Below are 21,917 nucleotides of genomic sequence, written 5' to 3' on the forward strand. Positions count from 1 at the left end.
CGTTCGTTGGTTATAAATCTGTTATTTAGATTAGAAAATTCAAATCAGCAAATCTCATATAGTCACCTAAAAATTCCAGAAATGTTTTTTATCAAGTCATATATATAATGTTTTCAGCGATTACATGTGATTACATGTTCGTTATGAAACTTTTCCATAATTTTGTACCCGCAATTTTGAATTTCCTAATTTTCCTAATAAGCAATCGAAATGACAGATTTAGAAAAAATACGTTATTCAAGGGCCAAAATATTTACTTATTCCTTCTAGTCTTATTTAACATTCCTTAAAATATAAAATACACTGCTACATAAAAATATAAATAATTTTTATAAAAAATTACAAACTAATTTTACCGATTGGTAATTCTAGTGTTAACTCTTTCGGCACGACAAATATTTGCCATGTGCTCTCTTAAAGTAAATCAGTAAAAGGAATACTTCACTAAAATATCAGTGAATATTCACAATGGGAACTTTACTACTGTAGTACTCCGTCTTATATTTCATTGATTTTGAAAAATAAGATTACACTGAAAAATCTGTAGTACATAAATTCGTTATATGTTATACTGAATTCAACTTTCTGTATTTATAGCAGTAGAATTAACGGGGTTCCATGCACTTTGCATCTAATGACACTGTATGTTTATGTATGATTTATATTATCGACTGCTAGTTGCGATATTTCATCTTATAACTACAATTTAACTTGTTCAACTCACTAATTAACTTATTTATTTAGTCACTAGAAGAAGTGAACGTTACATTAGTGGCTCCAAGAGCGATGTTAGTTACAAATTTACTACCTTGTGACTACATGCACACGAGATTCAATTTCTATTGGAATGATACACTCAGATAAGATACTTGGACTCAGATCGGCAAGTTACAGTTTTACTCGGCTTATAAGTATAGTATTTCAATAGTAAGAGAATAGAGTTACATCCGGCGACCCCGAGAGCGATAGTCGCAAGAGTACTCATGTGGGAAACATTTTCATATGCTACATCTGCTGAAATAATGAATTATATATTAACGTGTGGAAAAATTGCCATTAGTGAAAAACGAAAGAGTATTTTTTAGATATAAATCACAATCACTTTATCAATAACAAGATAAAAAAGAAAGCAATAAGCGGCTGTAGATTACAATTGACGTTCTTACTAGAAAGATTAAATATAACCTAACCTTACATATAACTTAACTTTTTAACAAATAATAAATTAAGTTAAATATAACTTAATGTCATAAAAATCTCTCAAAAAACTAAATTTTCCCTTAGCTCTCTTAATCAATTTACTTCTGATGATACGCGCATGTAATGATATTAATGATACTAATTTTAGTGACACTAATGATACACGCATCATTCAGTGTTACGCAGAAATTGTCATCACCTCGTCTGTTGCGAATGAGCTTTATCTTATTAGAAAAAAGGGAAAAGGCCGAGGAAAGTCTCGAGCAACTTTCGATCCTTTCGGATAAACGGCGACGCGTATCATAGCAGTCGCATCATCCCCACCGTAGATGACATTTAGTAAAAAAACCACGCCTTCTGCCTTCGTCTGTAAAAATTCTCCGCGAATGGATGGAAAAAAAAGAAAAACCGCGAGGGAGCCCACAGAAGTGCCCGTATCGAGAGCACTCCTTATCGCTGCTGGTCGCGTACCTTATTATGCTCCCCACTCGCCACTCGTCACGGCTCGTAAAGTCGATATATGCGTCAAGTCGATATATGCAAAAGCACTCTTTTCCCGCATCTCTCTCTCTCTCTCCCCCTCTCTCCCCCCCTCTCTCTCTCTCTTTCTCTCTCTTTCTCTTTCGCTCCCTTCCGACTGCTTTGCAACCCAATCTACCCCCTGCCACAGGTAAGAAATTCCAGAACCCTACCTCGAGATCCACTAAGGCCGTAATCCTTAAGCCGGATTCAGACTAGAACGCCTTGTGCAAATGCGTCTAAAACGTAGTTGTGAAGGTCGAAACCTCAGTCGGCCATAGAATAATTGTGGTCATTGATATTTTCCGCGAACACATTCGCGGATTTTAAGTCAATCGAGACTGATGCATTCCTTTAAATGTCGAACCAAGAGAAAAATTCATCAATTCCAAAATTACGCCGAACGTTGGTTTCCGTCAATTATATCTATTTCTCGTTATTACCGAGACGTTTGGATCGAACTCGGAATACATTGCACACCATTCGACACGATCGATTGATTCTTCACTTAACCTTCTTATTTCGTATCTTATTATATTCTTAGTTTTTCCAATTTCTCTCGGAGTCTCGCAATAATGTAGGTATAATATACAGTTACTTGGTTGAAAGGTTGCATTTTACATTTTAACATTTCAGGATAGCCCTGAATTTTCACTTACGCGGACTTTGTCGAAGGCCATTCGAAATACCAATTTGTTCCAGATTTCAGCCAAGCCGTCCTGGTTTATCTCAGTTTAGATGATTCTTCTCCATATAAGAAAATGTTTCCGAAAATCTAGCAATGTCAAATTATTAATGTTCAGTTTCCTTTTATATTAATACAATTTCAAAATAAAAATGACAATAGTTTCATCTTAGAGATAATGTCTATTTTTCCTCCGTGTAATACCCCCTCTCCTTCTTCATCGTTGTTAAACTATTTTTCTTAGATATCCATAAACAAAATGTCTTATATTTCTCATATGCACATATATAAAATTTCTTCTCTTTCTCACCCCGTTCCACAACATTTACGAGGTGTTCTGGATTCGAGGCTGAGAAATCTGGCCACTTGAAATCTACTTCGCGTGAACGATAATGCAAAATCCCGCACACGCGCGCGTGCGCGCAACGGCACGATCGAGCGGCGAACGAGCACAAATCAGCCCTACCGCGGTCTGAATCGAGCTTTAAGCGCATAGCCGATGCGCGTGCGAGCCGCTGACTTTCTCCGAGCGCTGGCGCTCGCAATGGGGAGCGCATGCAGCGCGGCACGGCGCGCGAGCCGCCGCAGTTTTATCGTCCTGCCTACTCTAAATATTTCTCTGGCATGAATTTATAACAACGACGGCGAGCCGCCGCTAATAACGAGCGCGGTCCAGCCGATATCCCGGCATTATACGAGCATCGCACCGCGCCGCGCCAGTCAGCTCGCTTGCGGGTACAGTGAGCATTATGGACCCGCGTCCGTGCGCGAGACGAGGCCCGTGGCGATGAATAGAGCTCGTTTCGGAACCCGGCTGAGTCGACTTGAGTCAAGTTGCTCCCGATCACGGCGGATCGTCATCGTAGATCAGTGAAAGTCGACTCGACTGCAGCCGCTCGTCGATCCGGCGGCACGCGAGCCATTCCTCGATCCTGGCTGGATCGCGAACGATCGCTCGATCGCGGCCGATCAGTCCCGGGAAATCATCGCCGAGCTGCCGGAAAAAGTCATTGCCGGGAGAGGAAATCGATAAATCACGGAGCCTAAATGTTCGTCCAATGAGTAAAATCTTTCTATATTCAAGCAATAATTGTAATTTTAATCGATGTAAACCAATTTAATCTATTTATGCCCGTTTCCACTAACTGTGGTTAACTTATAACCGGCTGATTATTCCATATTTGGATCACTTGCATTTGCCAATACATGATTAGCAGATGCAATTGGATAATTCCGTTGAAATAATCAGCCGATTAAGTTAACAAGATCGGTAGAAACGGACATTAATCGATGTGAGTAACACTTGATAGTAACACGAAGCGCCTCCCGGACATACCACTATAATTTCCCCCATTTAAAATCACACGTGAAAACTTTGTTAAAAGTAAAAAATTAAAAAACAAAATGATCATAACTTGTAATAATATAATGTAATGAATTTTTTGTTATGTATGTATAATAACGTAATAAATATTTTGATAATATACATTCAATGAACGATGTTACTTAAACACAAAAAATGTGAATGTGCATAACATCAGGGTTAATTATAATTGTATAATCAATGTATGTCCTGAGAAAATATCTTGCGATAATAATGAATACTCACTCAATCAACCAATATCGATTCTAATTTATTAGAGTCGGATTAGTCAAAGAATTCGGTTCAGCATCTGTGCCTTACAATGATGCCAAACCAGCCACCTTCTACAGTAAAAGTATATAAGTGCTACCAAAACGTTACTGAAGGATCATACACGACATTATAAAAATTACTTACATGACGAATAATTCATTTTTAATGCAAGCAATCGAGTTAAATCTAACTCAAAGCCTGACTCGAACTTTTTAACCAACTCGATAAACAAGTTAAACAAAATATAGTTATGAATTTTATGACTATTCTTATGATTATTTATGATTATTTTTTTGTTTTCATAATAACGTTCTCATCCAACTTTATCGAAGACTTCTTCTGGTCTGACTCTAATAGCATTATGTTCAACTTTTTATGACTGACTCGATAATATGAACAAACTCATTCTCTTAACATATTCACTATGACGGTAACCGATAATTGTCATACGATGAATATTAAGATACGCATAACACGCATTTACTTACATTTAAGATCACAACTAAGTTTAATAATAATGGAAAACAGATATTTAACAATAATGGTAACAAAGTGCATTGGTAACAGATTATTTTATTTTTATTCATTAAAATTTTTTTAAATAATCACATACACACATATTACAGCGGATCTTCTTGAAACAATTGGCGTGTGAAGGGAAGGTTAATAAAAATACGGTTAACAATGAATACCCGAGTTTTAATTATTATGTTAATAAACGAGTTTGCGTCAGTTTTAATGATAGTTAATCGTTTGCGTTTTCGCATTACGCTTGATGAACTACATACAAGGTGTTTCAGAAATAGGTTGCCAAATTTTAAAAGCATGTTCTATTCACTGTAAAAATGAAAGAGATCATTTAAACATGGGTCCGGAAACGCTTCTTTTCCAAGTTATAAACATTTTTATTTATAACAGACTTTGGTAAGAACATAGAATAAGCTGCCATCTTGATCATCATTTCAACTTTTAAGCGCTTAATCCTTTGTGTAGCAATAGTAAATATACTTATCACCTTTTTCTCTTTTACTCTTACAATATATTGTTTACAGTTTAATGAAAATAAATATGATCTCATATCTTTCTGATATATTGCTGCTTACTTTATGTTTCCTATATCCTATAATTTTTATATCTAATTGTACATTCTTAATTATTTATAAACAAATAAGGTTGAAAAAAGAGATTTAAAAAATATTTAATTTCTTGAAAAGTATTTAAAATCAGACATTTAATATTTGACTGAATATTCTTCACAAGTCCAAATATAATATATATTTTTTCCAGAATTTCTCGCACACAAGATTTTTTTATAAACAAATTATTCGAATGAATTTTGTAAATCTGACATGAAATTCGCGATTAACAATTTGAAAAACTTTTATATCATGTATTTGATTTACATTTATTCAGGCTTACACTAATTTACCCTTACGGCAGCCCTATTGGATCTACCATTTTGAATTTTCGAGATCTGACTTCAGATTAGTAATCAGCGACCCAAAAAACATAGAAATATATAATTTTATAAGTCATAGACGATTGTACATATAATTGCTGCATTATACAATAAAAAATATTTGATTGTGTAAGAGGAAAAAAAATATATCAGGCGAGGTAGACTAGAGATCAAGAACTGAATCCGGGCGACTGCTCTTCCAACTAAGCTACCCAAACCATACTTCATACTTCGATATAAAATTTCACTTTCTCTCTCTCCTTCTTTAGTCATCAAGAGATTATTTAAAGTATTAGACTTTTGTACGAATTATACAATGTATTGTAAATATATCTTTTTAATTGTAATTTTTTAAATTATAAATATATTCACTGTATCAACTTTTGAGACAATCTGCAAAAAAGATGAAAGCAGTACATATATATCGGGTATATGAATAAAGCTGGGTCGAAAATTGAACCTTTCGCTTGCCGGGCGATGACTCTACCAACTAAGCTACTAAAGCGCCATATTTCGTTGTCTGTCCCTCTGTCTCTTATACTTGGATTTTAAGTCAAAACAATGCACCTGCAGGAAAACATAATATAATATTCAATAATAGTATTTAAAATATGAGTCATATGCAAAAATGGTTTATATGAAAGTTGTAGTGTGTTTCATATTCTTTGCAACTGTGTATTCAGATTTTGCAAAATTGAAAAATTTTTGGAACCCTCTCCGCCCTCCTCCAATTTTGCAAAATCTGAACACACAGTTGCAAAGAGTATGAAATATACTACAACTTTCATATCAACTATTTTTGCATATGCCTCGTATTTTAAAAGATTATGCTAAAAATGAAAATAGTTTTTTTTTTCAAAGGATGGTTTCACCCTCAGACTGGAATTCCGCACGAACAAAAAATAGTTTTGCATTACGGATAAATTATTTTATTTCCAGACGAAGTTTAAGTATTTTCTAAATTTCCGCGTTCCTTACCTTTTCTTGTAAGAAATATTTCAGATAAAAGTTGTACGGTTTCAAAGGGGATATAAAACACATCTATATCATATAAGACTTTTGTTAATTTGATGATTTTGAAATTTCCAAAAGTTGATAAGTTAATAAAAGTTAGAGCACTATTATAACAATGTATTCTTAAGACTAAACAGAGTAAAAGAGTTTAGTACTATTTTTTTCTTTCGACAAATAGTTAGCGAGATATCGTAAGTTAAATATTTAAAAAGTTATCAAGTTTTCCTTAAATATCTCAAAAAATATTAAGCAAATAAAAAAATGTTTCAGACAAAAATTGTTAAAATTAATTGGTAGAAAAAGGTAATATAACAAAAAATTAGGGCTTCCATTTAAGAAACATAATGATCAGCGAATATCTCGAAAGCGGCACCATCTGTAAACAAAATGATATAGTTGTTTCACGTCCCCTTTGAAACCATACGACTTTTGTCTGAAACGTTTCTTTCATAGTAGTCCTAGTATTTTTCATATTTTTCGAGATTTTTGCCTGGCTCATTTAAAATGGGACACCCTGTATATCTCGGCACGTGATTACATGCAGACAGAGGGTCGTGATTTTCATGTAATCGCGCACGAGATCGGGAGAAACTGACAGATCGTCAGCCGTATTAATCGGTTAATTAAACTATCTCACTCGTTGCGTCCCGCGTTTCTTCTCTCCTCTCTTTTGTTTTTCTCCACTAATCTCGACTAAAACGACTAATTTCTAATTATTCCTGCGTTCCTAATGACTCGTTAAAATCGTTTTAATAATGTAATAGAGCTAATAAGCTGACCGTATCCACCGTCGACAGCCGATCGGTCACGCGAGTGACTACTCTATCCGTCGCAGTCGAGCGGCGTGCGTGAGTGTGGGAGATACAAGTTATACGCACGCTGTTTCGACACCCTGCCAATAAAAACCGGCAATTTTAATATGCACCTCTTACTCGCTATCGCTTATCGGCAGCAGAAAAAAACATACATGCGCGCGCGCGTAATCCACACATAATTTCGGTTTAATGCAGATGGACGCTTATATTTATGGTTATCGTATGTCTCTCTGAAACACGTCATCGGGTTGAAGAAAGAAAAAGGAAATGTCACAACGCGGACATTTTGCCGGGACAAATTGCAAAATTGTAAACAAGTACGGATTGTTGTTAAATGATTAATAACCATTGAATTAGCTTCCGATCGTTTTGTAAAATAGCTTATCTATGATGACAATATGTTGTTGAGAAGGTAATAGTTTGATATAACATGAAAAAACTCGACAAATTTGAACAAATTATTTATAAAAATAATTTATGATGTATAAATTATACCTTTGTAATATCGCAGAAGAATATCGATTAAATTTATATAAGATTTAAAAAACCATAAAAAAATAATTGTTTCTCGAGCATTAACATACAATAGTTTTGACTGAGAATATCCATATTAAACATATGTTTGTAATATACAAAATGTTCAAAAATAGTTCAGGACTTTAAAGGCAAATAGTACTCACAAAATAGAGGGAAAAAGTCCCGATAAACTTGGGTCGAAAAATTATTATTGTCAGAGTTGGAAACAATTATTTATTTTAATTAAAGCAAGCGGTTTATTCGCTTTTGTATTTTCTAGTATAATTTGTCCATGTCATTTATCAGTAAAAAGAGTATCAAGCTTTAAAGAGATCCTTCATAAAAAGTCTCTTCATTCAAAATATATAAACAAATATTTATTTTCTTCCTACTTATATACAACATGCTTTATCAAACAATTGCTAGTCACATATTCTGAGTGTAGTAAACAGTAGTAAACAGTAATAAACAGTAGTTTTCAGCGTAGTAAACAGTTGCAGAGAGCTATCACAAAATTTTCACAGTACGATAAAGATGACATCGTATTACGTTAATCAAGAAATGGCAGAAATGCATATATGGCCATGCCAATGGTAACACTGCAACTCAGCGTTCGACAACATTTAAATAAATATTTCAGTGGAAATTGGACTGGGTGTAGTAGTCGTCGGTAAGTAGTAGTCGGTAAGTAGTAGTCGAAATAAATAGATCATAGACGTCATGCAATAAACTTGGGCATCTGTACCCCATCAACCCCATAGAAACATTAGTCGATTTGTGTCTGCATCATAAAGTTATTCTCGATTGAAAATGTCAGTTTACGAGCCAAATTCTCGTCATTTGCGGGAGGTTTTAATTTTCTGCTTCAATATGAAGAAATCTGCGGCTGAGACTCATCGAATGCTCTCAAATACTTATGGTGAGGCCGCTATTAGTGAAAGAACGTGTCGTGAGTGGTTTCAACGCTTCAAGAACGGTGATTTTCACGTCGAAGACCGGCATAACGGTGGAAGAGAGAAGGTTTTCGAAGATGCAGAATTGGAGGCATTACTTAATGAAGACTCGTGTCAAAGTCAAGAAGAATTGACACGATCATTGGGAGTGACTCAACAAGCAATTTCAAAACGCCTCAAAGACATGGGAATGATTCAGAAGCAAGGAAATTGGGTGCCGTACGAGTTGAAACCGAGAGATGTTGAACGGCGTTTGTTTGCTTGTGAACAGTTGCTTGAAAGGCAAAGACGGAAGGGATTTCTGCATCTGCATTATGACTGGGGACGAAAAATGGGTTCATTACGATAACCCCAAGCGCAGAAAATCATGGGTATATCCCGGCCATGCTTCCACGTCGACGGCCAAACCGAATATTCACGGCTCCAAGGTCATGCTCTGTATTTGGTGGGACCAGCTCGATGTAGTGTATTATGAGCTGTTAAAACCGACTGAAACAATCACAGGCGATCGTTATCGAACGCAATTAATGCCGATCATTTAAAGACAAACGGCCGCAAAAGAACGAGAGACACGATAAAGTGATTTTGCAGCATGACAATGCTCGACCCCATGTTGCGAAAGTGGTCAAGATATACTTGGAAACGTTGAAATGGGAAGTCCTACTCCACCCGCCGTATTCTCCAGACGTTACTCCCTCTGACTATCACTTGTTTCGATCAATGGCACACGGCCTGGTTGACCAGCACTTCTGGTCTTATGAAGAAGTAAGAAATTGAATCGATTCGTTGATCGCTTCAAAAGATGAGCAGTTTTTCCACCGCGGGATTCGTGCGCTGCCCGAAAGATGGGAGAAAGTAGTGGCCAGCGATGGACAATACTTTGAATCATAAATGTATACCAGGTCTGTAAATATGAAACCGGAATTTGCCCATAGATGGCCCCATAGCTGTCAATGTAGTTACCGTCAAAACGCGCCATTGACGCCATTTCCATTTGGTGACATCTGACAAAGATTTTCAACTCACAACAATACAAGTTTCGTACAACAGCATAGTTTGTAATAGCGTTGAACATGTCGAAGTTTGTGCCTGGAAGCTACGATTTGCGGACAGCATTGATTTTGTTACCATTTGAAGAAAACTGCTGCAGAATCGCATCGAATGCTTGTCGAAGCTTACGGTGAGCATGCTCTTAGTAAATCACAGTGCTTTGAGTGGTTTAAAAAATTCAAACGTGGCGATTTTGACGTGAGAAACGAAGAACGTGGAAGACCACCGAAAAGTTTGAAGACAGCGAATTGCAAGCATTGTTGAATGAGGATGACGCTCAAACGCAACAACAACTCGCGGATCAATTAAGTGTGACACGAGAAGCCGTCTGCATACGTTTGAAAGCCATGGAAAAGGTCCAGAAGATGGGAAAATGGGTTTCACATGAACTGAATGAAAGACAGCAGGAAAACCGAAAAACCACTTGCGAAATGCTGCTCGCCAGGTACAAAAGAAAGTCATTTCTCCATCGAATTGTGACTGGCGATGAAAAGTGAATATATTTTGAGAATCCTGAGCGTAAAAGATCATGGGTAACTCCAGGCGAACCATCGATATCGACTGCAAGGCCAAATCGCTATGGACGGAAGACAATACTCTGTTTAGTGGGATCAGAAGGATGCGATCTATTATGAGCTGCTAAAACCTGGCGAAACCGTTAATACTGACAACAAATGATCGATTTGAATTAAACTTTGCGTGAAAAACGACCAAAATATCAAAAAAGGCAACACAACGTGATTTTGCTTCATGATAATGCACCATCACACACAGCAAAACTGGTCAAGGAAACGATTGAGGCGTTTAGTTGGGAAATACTTTCGCATGCGGCTTACTCACCAGACTTGGCTCCGTCCGATTACTACTTATTTGCATCGATGGGACACGCACTTGCTGAGCAGCGCTTCTTACTTCACTTCTTACAAAAATATACGAAAATGGCTCGATGACTGGTATACCTCAAAAGAGCAACAGTTTTTTTGCCGTGGCATCCACAAATTATCAGACAGGTGGGAAAAATGTTTAGCTAGCGATGGGCAATACTTCGAATAAAATATTTTTTATCATTTTCATACAATAAACGTGTATTTTCTATACAAAAATTCCGGTTCCATATTTACGTACCTGGTAACCAGTTTTTTACAATAAAGCTTCGAATTTCGGAAAAAAAACGGCGGAAGCAAAGTTGTACACCTAATAAATCCCCTGGATTTTTTATGTGGATTTCTTAAGAGCATAATGCACTACTCTTCATCGATAAATGACAGAAGTGAATTACTTTAGAGAATAAAAAATTCTCAAATAGTTAGAGCAAAGCTGGGAATTTTTGAGAGAATTTGTAATTCTATGCTAGGAAGATGGGAAGAGTATACAGGGTGATTCAAAATAACCTTCCATTATTAAAAGTATAAGATCCTGATAAAATTCTAAAACAATTTTTCCTCTTGCAAAATTTTGGCAAAAGCTTAGATTTTTAATTATTAACAAAAATAGTAGACCTATTGCGGGTCGGGTACGGGAGATAGACAGGTGCGGCGCAACTCACCGTCAGACGTGGGCGCTAACGCGGAGTACCCGCAGCAATCAGCTGATCACACTACACATGTTATACACTAGCTACGTTCCAATATTCATTGCCAGCATAAAAATCTGTATTTTCTGTGATGTTAGATGATTGTTATAACTGGCAAAAATTTTGGAAAACAGCCAGGATTGTACGCGCACACACATGCAAGCACGTTCTCGGTCTCTCCGAGTCTTTCTGTCTCTTTCTCACTCATTCACTCGTATTTATTGCACGACCAATGCGAAGCGGCGGTCGTGCGTGGTGGGGGATGGACCAATGGACATCCCGCGATGATCATATAAATGCGTTGAAACAATCGATGCGTTAATCAATAATCCTGCGGTTATTGGAAGTGTTAACGTCAAGATGATATGGCAGCATACACGAACGAAGAATATTATGACATGCTATTGACACTCGGAGCCTGTCACGGCCAGGTCGCCGCTGCTGCTCGAAGATACGCCGAGTTATACCCCAACCGAGCAAGACATCCGTCGCACCACGTTACAGATACAAAATACAGATTTTTATGCTGGCAATGAATATTGAAAATATTTTACATATCATTTTTGTATTTTTTCAAAATTAGATAGCCAACTATTTTGCATTTTTTATATTTCTAAAACCCTCCTTTATCATTTCCTTATTTTTCGTTAAAAACGTACGAGTAATATGATCATTAAAATTAAAAACATGATATCAAAAGCCGTTTCAGAATCAACGATATATAATATCAACTAATAATTATTAACTTGGACTTCAACTCAGCTTCGTACGATAAATCTTTTTTTAATTGTATATGTGTGTATACAGGATATACTATTTTAAATGAGCCACACAAAAATCTCAAAAAATGTGAAAGGTATTAAGAAACGTTTCAGACAAAAGTTGTATGATTTCAAGGGGGTAAAACAACTATATTATTTTGTTTACAAATGGCACTACTTTCAAGGTATTCACTAATCATTACTTTTCTTAAATGGAAATCCCACTTTTTTATTATATCATATTTTTCTACCAATTAATTTGAACAATCTTTGTCTGAAAAATTTTTTATTTCCCTAATTTATTTCCCTAATAAATTTAAGGGAAGCTTGGTAACTTTTTTAATATTTAACTTACGATATTTCGCTAATTATTTGTCAGAAGAAAAACTGGTACTAGACTTTTATACTCTATTTGGTCTCTCTTGTTATTACAATAGCGTCCTGACTTTTGTTAATTTGATAATTTTGAAATTTCCAAAGATTGATAAGTTGATATAGTTAATAATGATATAGAAAATAATATAATCTAGACTCTAGACTATAGAAAATGATATAGTCTAGTTTCTAGTCAAAATTATGTAGTTCTTTCTTGTTCCCTTCGAAACCATACAACGTTTGTCTGAAACGTTTCTTAGTATCTTATATTTTTCGAGATTTCTGTTCATTTAAAATGGGACACCCTGTATGAACTGTGTTTGCGAAAAGTTTCCTAAGGAAATGATGTTACGCGTGAAATACTTGAACAAAATCAATAGGAGGTCAATTTCAAGTACCTCCGTTAATATTTGTTCCTCTTTCAAACTCTTAGCCTTTGTCCTCCCTATACGCATTAAGACTATTCGTAATTCATGCCACGCAGGACGAAGTACTTCCGTTAGACGTTACACACATCCTTCTTTCACATCACAATGCAAGCGTGCAGCTTACGTCTTGATATGTCCTCAGCGCATGCGCTCGTGATGTGTGCCGATTTCGATAAGAGGCCTCGAATCCATTTTCGAGAATCTATTTAACGAAGAGATTTTCCAGCGCGAACTTCTTTCTACTCTTCAACTCATTCCTCGCTAATTTTGCGGAACGATGAGAGAGAAGAAAGAAGAAAAAAAAATTAAGGTAAGCAGAGGTAAAACTCCTGTTTAGGAGACCCACCTCAGATAACCTTGTCCATTAGATATATTATTAAGGACACTCTCCTGAGTAATATTCAAGAGGTTTTAGCCGTCGTTGTTTATTAAAAAGTTATAAATAAATGAAATTTTATAGATAGAGCTCATTTTCTTTAGACACAATATACATTAAACAATGTTAAACAGTACATATAAGTGGGAGGAGGCTCCGCTCCTCCCCCGCACCCCCTCCCCAAAAAATCCTAACCTAACTTATTGCATCTTTATATATTTTTGGACATTGTTGAAAAAGTTCTCTTAAGATCTATCACCTAGCCCAACTTAACTTATTATATCTGCATATAATTAAGTGTTGTGGGTTTTAAGGAGATCTTTTCAACAACGCCCAGCAATATATAAAGATGCAATAAGTTAGGTTAGATTAGGATTTGTTTTGGGAGGAGATGCGGGAGAGGAGCGGAGCCCTTCTCCCACTTATATGTATTGTTTCCTATATTTCTATGTATAAACTATGTTTGGATTAACTGTATGGAAGAGTGTCGTACATTGGTTCATTATTCCTTGTAAATATGTTTCATAGGTCTAATATCAACAATAGCTTATTTCATTCTGGTAAGAAATAAAACAACTTATCGTACGATACGACGATAAAAAACTATAATATCTATATACAGTGTCCGAAAGTTACATCATATTCATTAAACTTTCTTAATAACTTTTTAATAAAAGTAAAATAAAGCAGGAAATTAACTAATTAAAATAAAAAAATTAAGCAGAAAAATAACTTGAAACAATTTTGTGGCCTTCAAGTCAACGACATTATCACTCTACGTATTATTTTTGCAGCACTATGTATATACGGACAGATGTAAGAATTTCAAAATCAGACAGATATTAGCAAGCCGGCGAGAAAATAGACGCGAAACGACCGAGGGAGAACGTGACAGTCGTGTTCAAGGAAAGGGGTCAATGGACATTTCGCTTGGGAAGAGGGAAGGGGGATTTTTCGACGATAACAACGAACAGCTGCGATAAAGATCGCCTCGTTACGATCGGTACGAACACTTAACGCCACGGATAATCGCGTTTCCGTGTCAGTAAAACGATCCAATGCCGTGAGATCACTCACCTTGCATAGCGCGACACCAGTGTCCAGTCGGTCCATAAAATTGTCAATATTGATCCGGAGCTCCGGGTACAGAGCATTCAGCCACTCCGCCAGATCCTCCTTCATCGCCAACAGGTACTCGTCCGAGGACCTGAACGGCCTGTACGATCTTGCCTCCAGTAGCACCGCCATGGCCCGATATCTGAAAACAGATTAAATCAGCCGTTGTTTCGCGGCTCGCAAGATACGTCATGAGTGCAAGCGCGCACTGCGATCAATTTCTCATGTGAGAAACGAACGTCCGGAATGCGTCCATTACGCTCGATCGGTTCCCGCTAGCGCATTTCTCCCTCTCATTCCTCAACGTTCCAAACCCCTTTTACTCCTATATTTGCCCCCTCTCCTCTCTTTCTCCCCCCCCCTCTTACTCATTCTCTTTCATTCTCTCCCCCTCTTTCCTTCTCTCTTCTCCTCTCACTCTCCCGCTTTCTCATTCTATCTTTCTCTCTCTCTTATTCTTTCTCCTACTCCTTCTCTCCCACTCATTTTCTCTTACTCTTTCCCTCCCCCCCCCCTCTTTTTCTCTTTTCCTCTTTTTTCTCTTGTTTACGAAATTAATGATCAACGCGTTGATTTTTAGGCTATTTCTGCTGATTGTACAGACTTGACTAATAATTAAAATAAAAGGCTGTTGTAGATAAAAAATGTAATTCAAGATGTGCATGTTTTTACTAGGTGCGCAACTAAGTTTCCAGGTTTTTTGGACCAATGAAAAATGGAAAATTTTCAGAGAAATACAAAAAATGGTTTATTCAAAGTATCGTCCCTCGCTAGCTACACATTTTTGTCATCTCTCTGGCAATACATGAATATCGCGACGATAAAACGATGCGTCTTTGGACCGAAACCATTCATCCAACCGATTTTGCACTTCTTCGAAATTGGCCAAGTGTTGCCCAGCCAAGCCATGCGCCATCGACCGGAACAAGTGATAATCGGAAGGGGCCAGGTCTGGCGAATACGGCGGGTGCGATAGCAGATCCCATTTCAGCATTTTGATGGTGTCCTCGAAGTGCGATGGCACGGAGCGTTGTCGTGCTGCAATATCACTCGTTCGTGTCTCGTGTCCCATTCTGGCCGTCTTACGAGCAATGCATGGTTCAAATTGATCAGTTGTTGTCGGTAGCGATGCCCATTGACAGTTTCGCCCGGTTTCAGCAGCTCATAGTACACGATTCCTTTCTGGTCCCACCAAAGCAGAGCACTGTCTTCTTTCCGAAGCGATTTGGCCGTGCCGTCGATGTTGATGCTTCGCCAGGTGAAAGCCATGATTTTTTGCGTTTAGGATTCTCGAAATCCACTTCTCATCACCAATAACAATTCAATGCAGGAAACTCTTTCTTTCATGCCGTAAAAGCAAAATTTCGGAAGTGGCTCTTCGATTTTCCATCTGTTTCTCAGTTAACTCATGCGGCACCCATTTTCCTTCCTTTTCAATTTTTCTCATGGCATGTAAACGTTTGGAAATACCTTGGCGAGTCATATTTAATGCCTCCGCAAGTTGATCTTGTGTTTGCGTATAATCTTCATCCAATAACGCTTGCAGATCGGCGTCCTCAATTGTTTTTGGTCTTCCGGAGCGCTCTTTGTCCTCAGTGTCGAAATCGCCACTTCTAAAGCGTTTAAACCAATCTTCACAGGTAGTTTTCGATGGTATATGTTCGCCCTAGACTTCTTCAAGCAAACGACGTGCTTCAGCTGCACTTTTTTTCAAGTTAAAGCAGAAAAGCAAAGCTTTCCGCAAATGCTGTTTATTTGGCACAAAACTCGACATCTTCGTTGTTAGAAAAAATATTTTTGCGTTGCGATATGTGTTGGTATTACGACTGGTTATTGTTAACAGATGTCCAAGCTATAAAAAAACACAACTTCAGACATGTCGACTACATGTGTCGTTAGCGCCATCCATATATGAAACCCGAAAACTTAGTTGCGCACCTAGTATTTCGTTTCATTACTTCTCTATCAGTCGTATGATCCAGTTTTCAAATGAAATTAATAGTCAATGTTAAAATAATTTTTATGTTTCTGTTCCCGCTGATTTCGAAATTATAATTTATATAATTATATATATAATTTCGAAATAATATTACAATAAGTTGTTTGTATTCAAAGATCTGAAAAAATTAATATAAAATTTTCAGAAATATTTATATTTAATATGATAATTATAATTATAATTATTATAAATATATAATATCTATAATATTTTAGGGCCTGATGTTGCTAGTGGACTCAAAAATTTTGTATTTTTCTAGTATACTGATTTTCACGGTTTCATGATTCGTTTTTAACTCTGGCATGAATTTTTTGTGAAAAAAACACTATTTTTTAAACTTTATTTATATAACAGAATTAACTAATAATAAGAAATTATACCTTACCAAATACTACTAAGACTTTTACTGAAGTAAAATTACAAAATTACTGAAGTAAAATTACTGAAGTAAAATTCTCTTACTGAAATAAAATTACAAAAAAAAAGTAGTAAAATACACTATTTAGTGTTCGAAAAGTTAAAAAAATGACTTCGAGATAGGTGGTCGCGATATATCGACCACCATATCGCAAAGGGTTAATCTTTAATTTTTTACTATCTACTAATTTTTACAGTACTATCATTATTTTAATTCCCGTGTGCCTCCCTCACGAGAGTACGGCTGTTATATTAGCACCTAATTTCCACTTGAGTTTACCTAATTCCCTCAATTTTTGCATCCGACCATCCGCCTCTCGAACGGATCGAACGTAATTTATCGTCTAGACGAGAGCTAATGTTCGTCATACGGCGATCGCAACGCACCGCGCCGCGCCACTAACGGGGCCTCGATTTGTTTTCTCACGCGATATTTCCACGACCACGAGATACCGTTGCATATGCAAATCCACGGGCGCTATTTCGCGACGCGCAAGACGGATTATAAATATTCGATAAATAAAAACGCGCCTCGCCGCTGGGCAATCGCGCGCTCAGAATGTTGCTATTGACAATAGACGCGATCAGCTCCGGGATTTTCGCGCGCGCTTTGATAAATCCCGCTGCAATATCCTCCACGGGCAACGCGAGATCTCGATTACGCAATTCGGATGCAGTCGAGCAATAATCCGGTTTATCCGCGCGCCCACAAAAAGCCGTTTTCATTCAAGCGCGCGAACGATTCTCGCTCTCTCTCTCTCTCTCTCTCTCTTTCTCTCTCTCTCTCTCTCTTCTCAGCTCAAGAAATAAAAGTTACTTCGGTCTCTTTTTACAGTAGTTACCATGCGGTAATTAACAGATGAATTACGCTATATCGGCGTTTCGTCCTGGAGTCATTGCATACACATAGAGTCCACGTTGCTCCGCTGTTTCTTTCTAACGGTCGTATAAATCTCCATCAGTAGCATTGTACGCACGAGAGACTCGCGTAGAGTAATGCACGGATACACTGCTGGCCGTGGTGTCGCAAGTGAAAACTTGCGATTGTAAGACACCATTTGCTTGCCCCCCACCCCGCGCGCGGCAGATACAACTCTGAATAGCACCGCGTCGTGGAGTGACGTTTCGGCGCGCACTCGACTTTCGTTGAATGGAAATCTTGGCGCGACGGGGCTTTGGTATTTGATAAATAAGCCTACGCCGACTACTACGGCGAATTAATGAGCAGGCATTGCGCGAGCGAGCCGAATGGGCTCGGATGAATTTATGCGTCTGAGACTACGTCGCCTGGATTCAGTAGAAGACTCGCGGCCGAGCGATAAATTTTCGTCCGACCGGGCGCGTGTTCTCCCGTGGCTGAGGAGGGAGCGAGGGTGATTGTTTCGCGTGTGTCGTGGAAAGCATCGCGTCACCGGAAATCGTGAGCCCGTCAGTCCCGTTCAGATGATACCGAGACGTTGATTTTTAATTATTAGGCTGGCAAGAAAGTCATATAAATAAAAAGCGATTTTTTCATACAAAGCAACAATTTTACTCTGTAATATATTGTCCGTTCAATTCAATGATCTTTTGCCATCTGTTTGGTAGCTTTATGATTCCGGCCTCATATAGCTTCTAGTCCTTATCGGCGAAAAACTGATCCAATTACCGTTTGATAGCCTCATCAGAATCGAATTTTTTTCCTTTCAAGGAATTTCGCAAAGAACGAAATAAATGGTAATCTGATAGTGCAAGGTTAAGTGAATATGATGGATATGGTAACACATTCCATCCAAGCTGCAACAATTTCTGGCGGGTGACCAACGATGTGTGTGATCTAGTGTTGTCATGGTGAAAGACAACACCTTTACGACAGTACGATTCCGAATCAATCGTTTGAATACATTTAAGCAATTCAAAAAATACAACACTCTTGTAATTTCACCAAACAGGTAGCAAACTTCCTTTTATGAATGTCTACTTTAGAAGTCCTTTGTGGCGGCTCGTCACGTTTATTCCATGATCTTTTTCGTCGCACATTGTCATAAACAATCCAACGCCAGTTAACATTCATTTCAAGACTCGATCGTTTTGCTTACGTTACAGGAAAGAATCCTGATATTGATGCGTTTGGTAAGATGAATTTCTTTCAGCTCGTATGGAACTCAAATATCGTGTTTGTTGACATATCCAAGTTCTTTTAAATGATTTCCAATGCTCGTTTAACTTCTCAGCAGTCTCCCGTGTCGTATAATGGCGGTTGGATTCAAGCAATGCTTTTATTTTATCATTATCAACTTCAATTGGCCAGCCCAACCGTAATACATCTTTCACAGAAAAATCTCCTGAACATAAACAGGCAAACCAACACTAGCGTTCTGTTAAGGATTCTTCAGCATATACATGACATAACTTTTGACGAGCTTGCACAGCGTTCTTTTCTTTCTGGAAATAAAAAAAAATAAAATATGGCGGAAATGCTTGTTTTGATTTTTCAATTCTCAATACCAAACAAATAATTCTTTACCGAATGATGCACTTTTTCTTTAAGAGAGCTTGAAATGTCAGCTGTCGAATGATATAAAGATTATAGGATTTGAAGTGAAGTTAGTTACATTTGACAAGTAAAGCCATCTATCCGTGAAAAACGATATGACTTTGTTGCCAACCTGATGTATTGTTTTATAACTAAGGGTGATCACACAATCACTCGGAAGACGTTGTTTGTCGCACGTATGTCATATATATCAATCACAACTTCACAACTGATAGTCGACACATAAAAATCAAGGTTGTGCGCATGCGTGCGACATACGACAACGTTTCCCGACTGATTGCGTGATCACCCTAATGAGATTTCGCACGCCGAATGATGCTTAGATGGTGTCAAATGTGTCCAATCGTGGAATCGAGGGCGGCAGCCATCTCCCACCTCCTTACGGACATTGAACACCCCAATTTCGCAACCGCCACGCTGGCATGCGCGCGCTCCGGAGAAAATAATCGTGGGAAATGGTCCATCATAGACGCGCCGCCGACATAACAATTGCGCCCGCAGCGACAAAACGCCCCATTCATATAAGTCCATAACGTTGGGTTGGGCTTTAGCTCGACGTACCACCGCCAATAAGCCGGCCAAAACTAACTCGAGATTGTTTCCGAGAAGGTATGACATTGAAAGTCACGATTCAACAATAAAACCTTCGCTTAGCAGCTTGAATAACTTACACACGGCGTTTTAACGCCAGCCTTGGGAATGTAAGCGGAAGAAATATGATGACGCATCTAATGAAAAATTTTTCCGAAGGAAATGTCAACTCGCGAGGCTCTCGATTCTTCGAGGCGTCGCTAGATGAAAATTAGGTCCGACTGATCCGGATTATCCTGCGACCGATCCTGTGATTTATTAATATCTATGTATATGTGTGAAGAATAATGAAAAGGGAGATAGATAAATAGACAGATAAATGCATTTTTTATTATCTTAGCGCATTTCTCTCTGAGAATAAAAGTTTGCGAGAAAACTATTTACAAAAGTTACTATGGTTAATCGTTTTGGATAATATTTATGGTTATGATTTGAGCAAACAATGTTGTTGGGCAAGCTAAAAATGGTTACGTTCAGAAAACAAAGCGCTCACTGAGCGCTTAGTAACTATTAGTCCTTACTGTTAGATCCTTATATTCAGACCAATAACGTTGACAAATTACTCAACCGTTGTGTTTTCTGAACGCATCCAATGAAATATTATTTAGTTTTAATAATTTCAATTAAAATGCAAATTATTACGTATTAAATCAATTATTAAAACTTCACAAATGCGCAATCAGTAGTACCTACATGATAAAAACCAATAAAAGCTTATGCAATATCTTATAATTACGAAACTCATTAAATCTGCAAATAAAATATAAAGTAAGTAGAATATCGTAATATCGACTCAAAGAATTAACTGTTTCGTATCATGTTCACTGTCGTGTTTTTAAATTTTTGTGTGGCAATGATAAATATACTTACCATCTATTTCTTTTTCATTCTTACGATGTACTGTTTGCAGTTTAACGAAAATAAATATAATCTCACATTTTTTATATACTAATACCTATTTTACATATTCCCAAATAACACAAAACCTTCAAAGGACGTCCTAGGGACGTTTCTAGGACGTTGCGACGTCGATTGTTCATTTTTAATTATTTATAAATAAATAAAGTTGAAAAAAGCGAATTAATAAAATTTAATTTCTTGTAAAATATTTAAGATTAGAAGTTGAAAATTTTATTGAATATTCTTCACATGTCAAAATATAATATATGATATATTCTTTCCAGAATTGTTCGTACGCTAGATTTTCTTCCATAAACTAATTACTTGAATGAACTCTGTAAATCTGACATAAAATTCGTAATGAACGATCTGAAAAACCTTTATATTTGATCATATTTATTCAGACTTACACTAATTTAGCCCTATTGCATCTGCCATTTTGAATTTATAAAATCTGTCTTCAGGTTTGTAATCAGTGACCCAAAAATCAGAAATAGAAATGCAAAATTTCACAAAAATTTATAAGATAGAAAAAATGTATCACGGAAAAGGTTAAAGTATAGACTGAAATCTTTTAGATTCCATATGAGTAGTAAGTCCAGAATCAAATATTTTTTGTATATTAATTTTTTCTGTTGTTTTTTTTTACTGATAAGAACAATGACAATTGAAACATATAATTAATCCTTTGAAGAATCGTTACAATATTTCTATTTCTTATTTTATCTGTGGATTCGTGAATTGTGGATTATGTGGATTCATGGGTTTCGCAATCGACATCTTACGTAGGCTGTTATTAGCTTCTGTAACTTATTGTCAATCTATTACAATTTCCAACACAGTTACAGTTTCCAAGACGATTGCATCGATTACTTATTGTCAATCTATTACAATTTCCAACACAGTTACAGTTTCCAAGACGATTGCATCGATTACTTTAGTCTCAAGCGAAAATACGCAAACAGACGTTAGACTGAAAGTTGTTTGCAATTCCATAT

The 21,917-nt window shown here is 37.0% G+C and overlaps 1 protein-coding gene across 2 annotated transcripts in view; it reads right to left on the reverse strand.

Annotated features, from left to right (window-relative positions):
* Positions 1–21,917, reverse strand: part of LOC105185970 (GAS2-like protein pickled eggs) — a 205,275-nt gene that overhangs the window by 154,544 nt on the left and 28,814 nt on the right. The window contains exon 1 of one of the 2 annotated variants that reach the window (XM_025299942.1): positions 14,438–14,608. In XM_025299942.1, coding sequence (XP_025155727.1) covers positions 14,438–14,608 — 171 coding nt within the window. Of the gene's footprint in view, positions 1–14,437; positions 14,619–21,917 lie in introns of those variants that run through there. The other variant, XM_011145866.3, reaches the window with a different exon arrangement.

Source organism: Harpegnathos saltator, unplaced genomic scaffold (assembly GCF_003227715.2).
Source record: "Harpegnathos saltator strain DR-91 unplaced genomic scaffold, Hsal_v8.6 scaffold297, whole genome shotgun sequence".
Classification (NCBI taxonomy): Eukaryota; Metazoa; Arthropoda; class Insecta; order Hymenoptera; family Formicidae; genus Harpegnathos; species Harpegnathos saltator.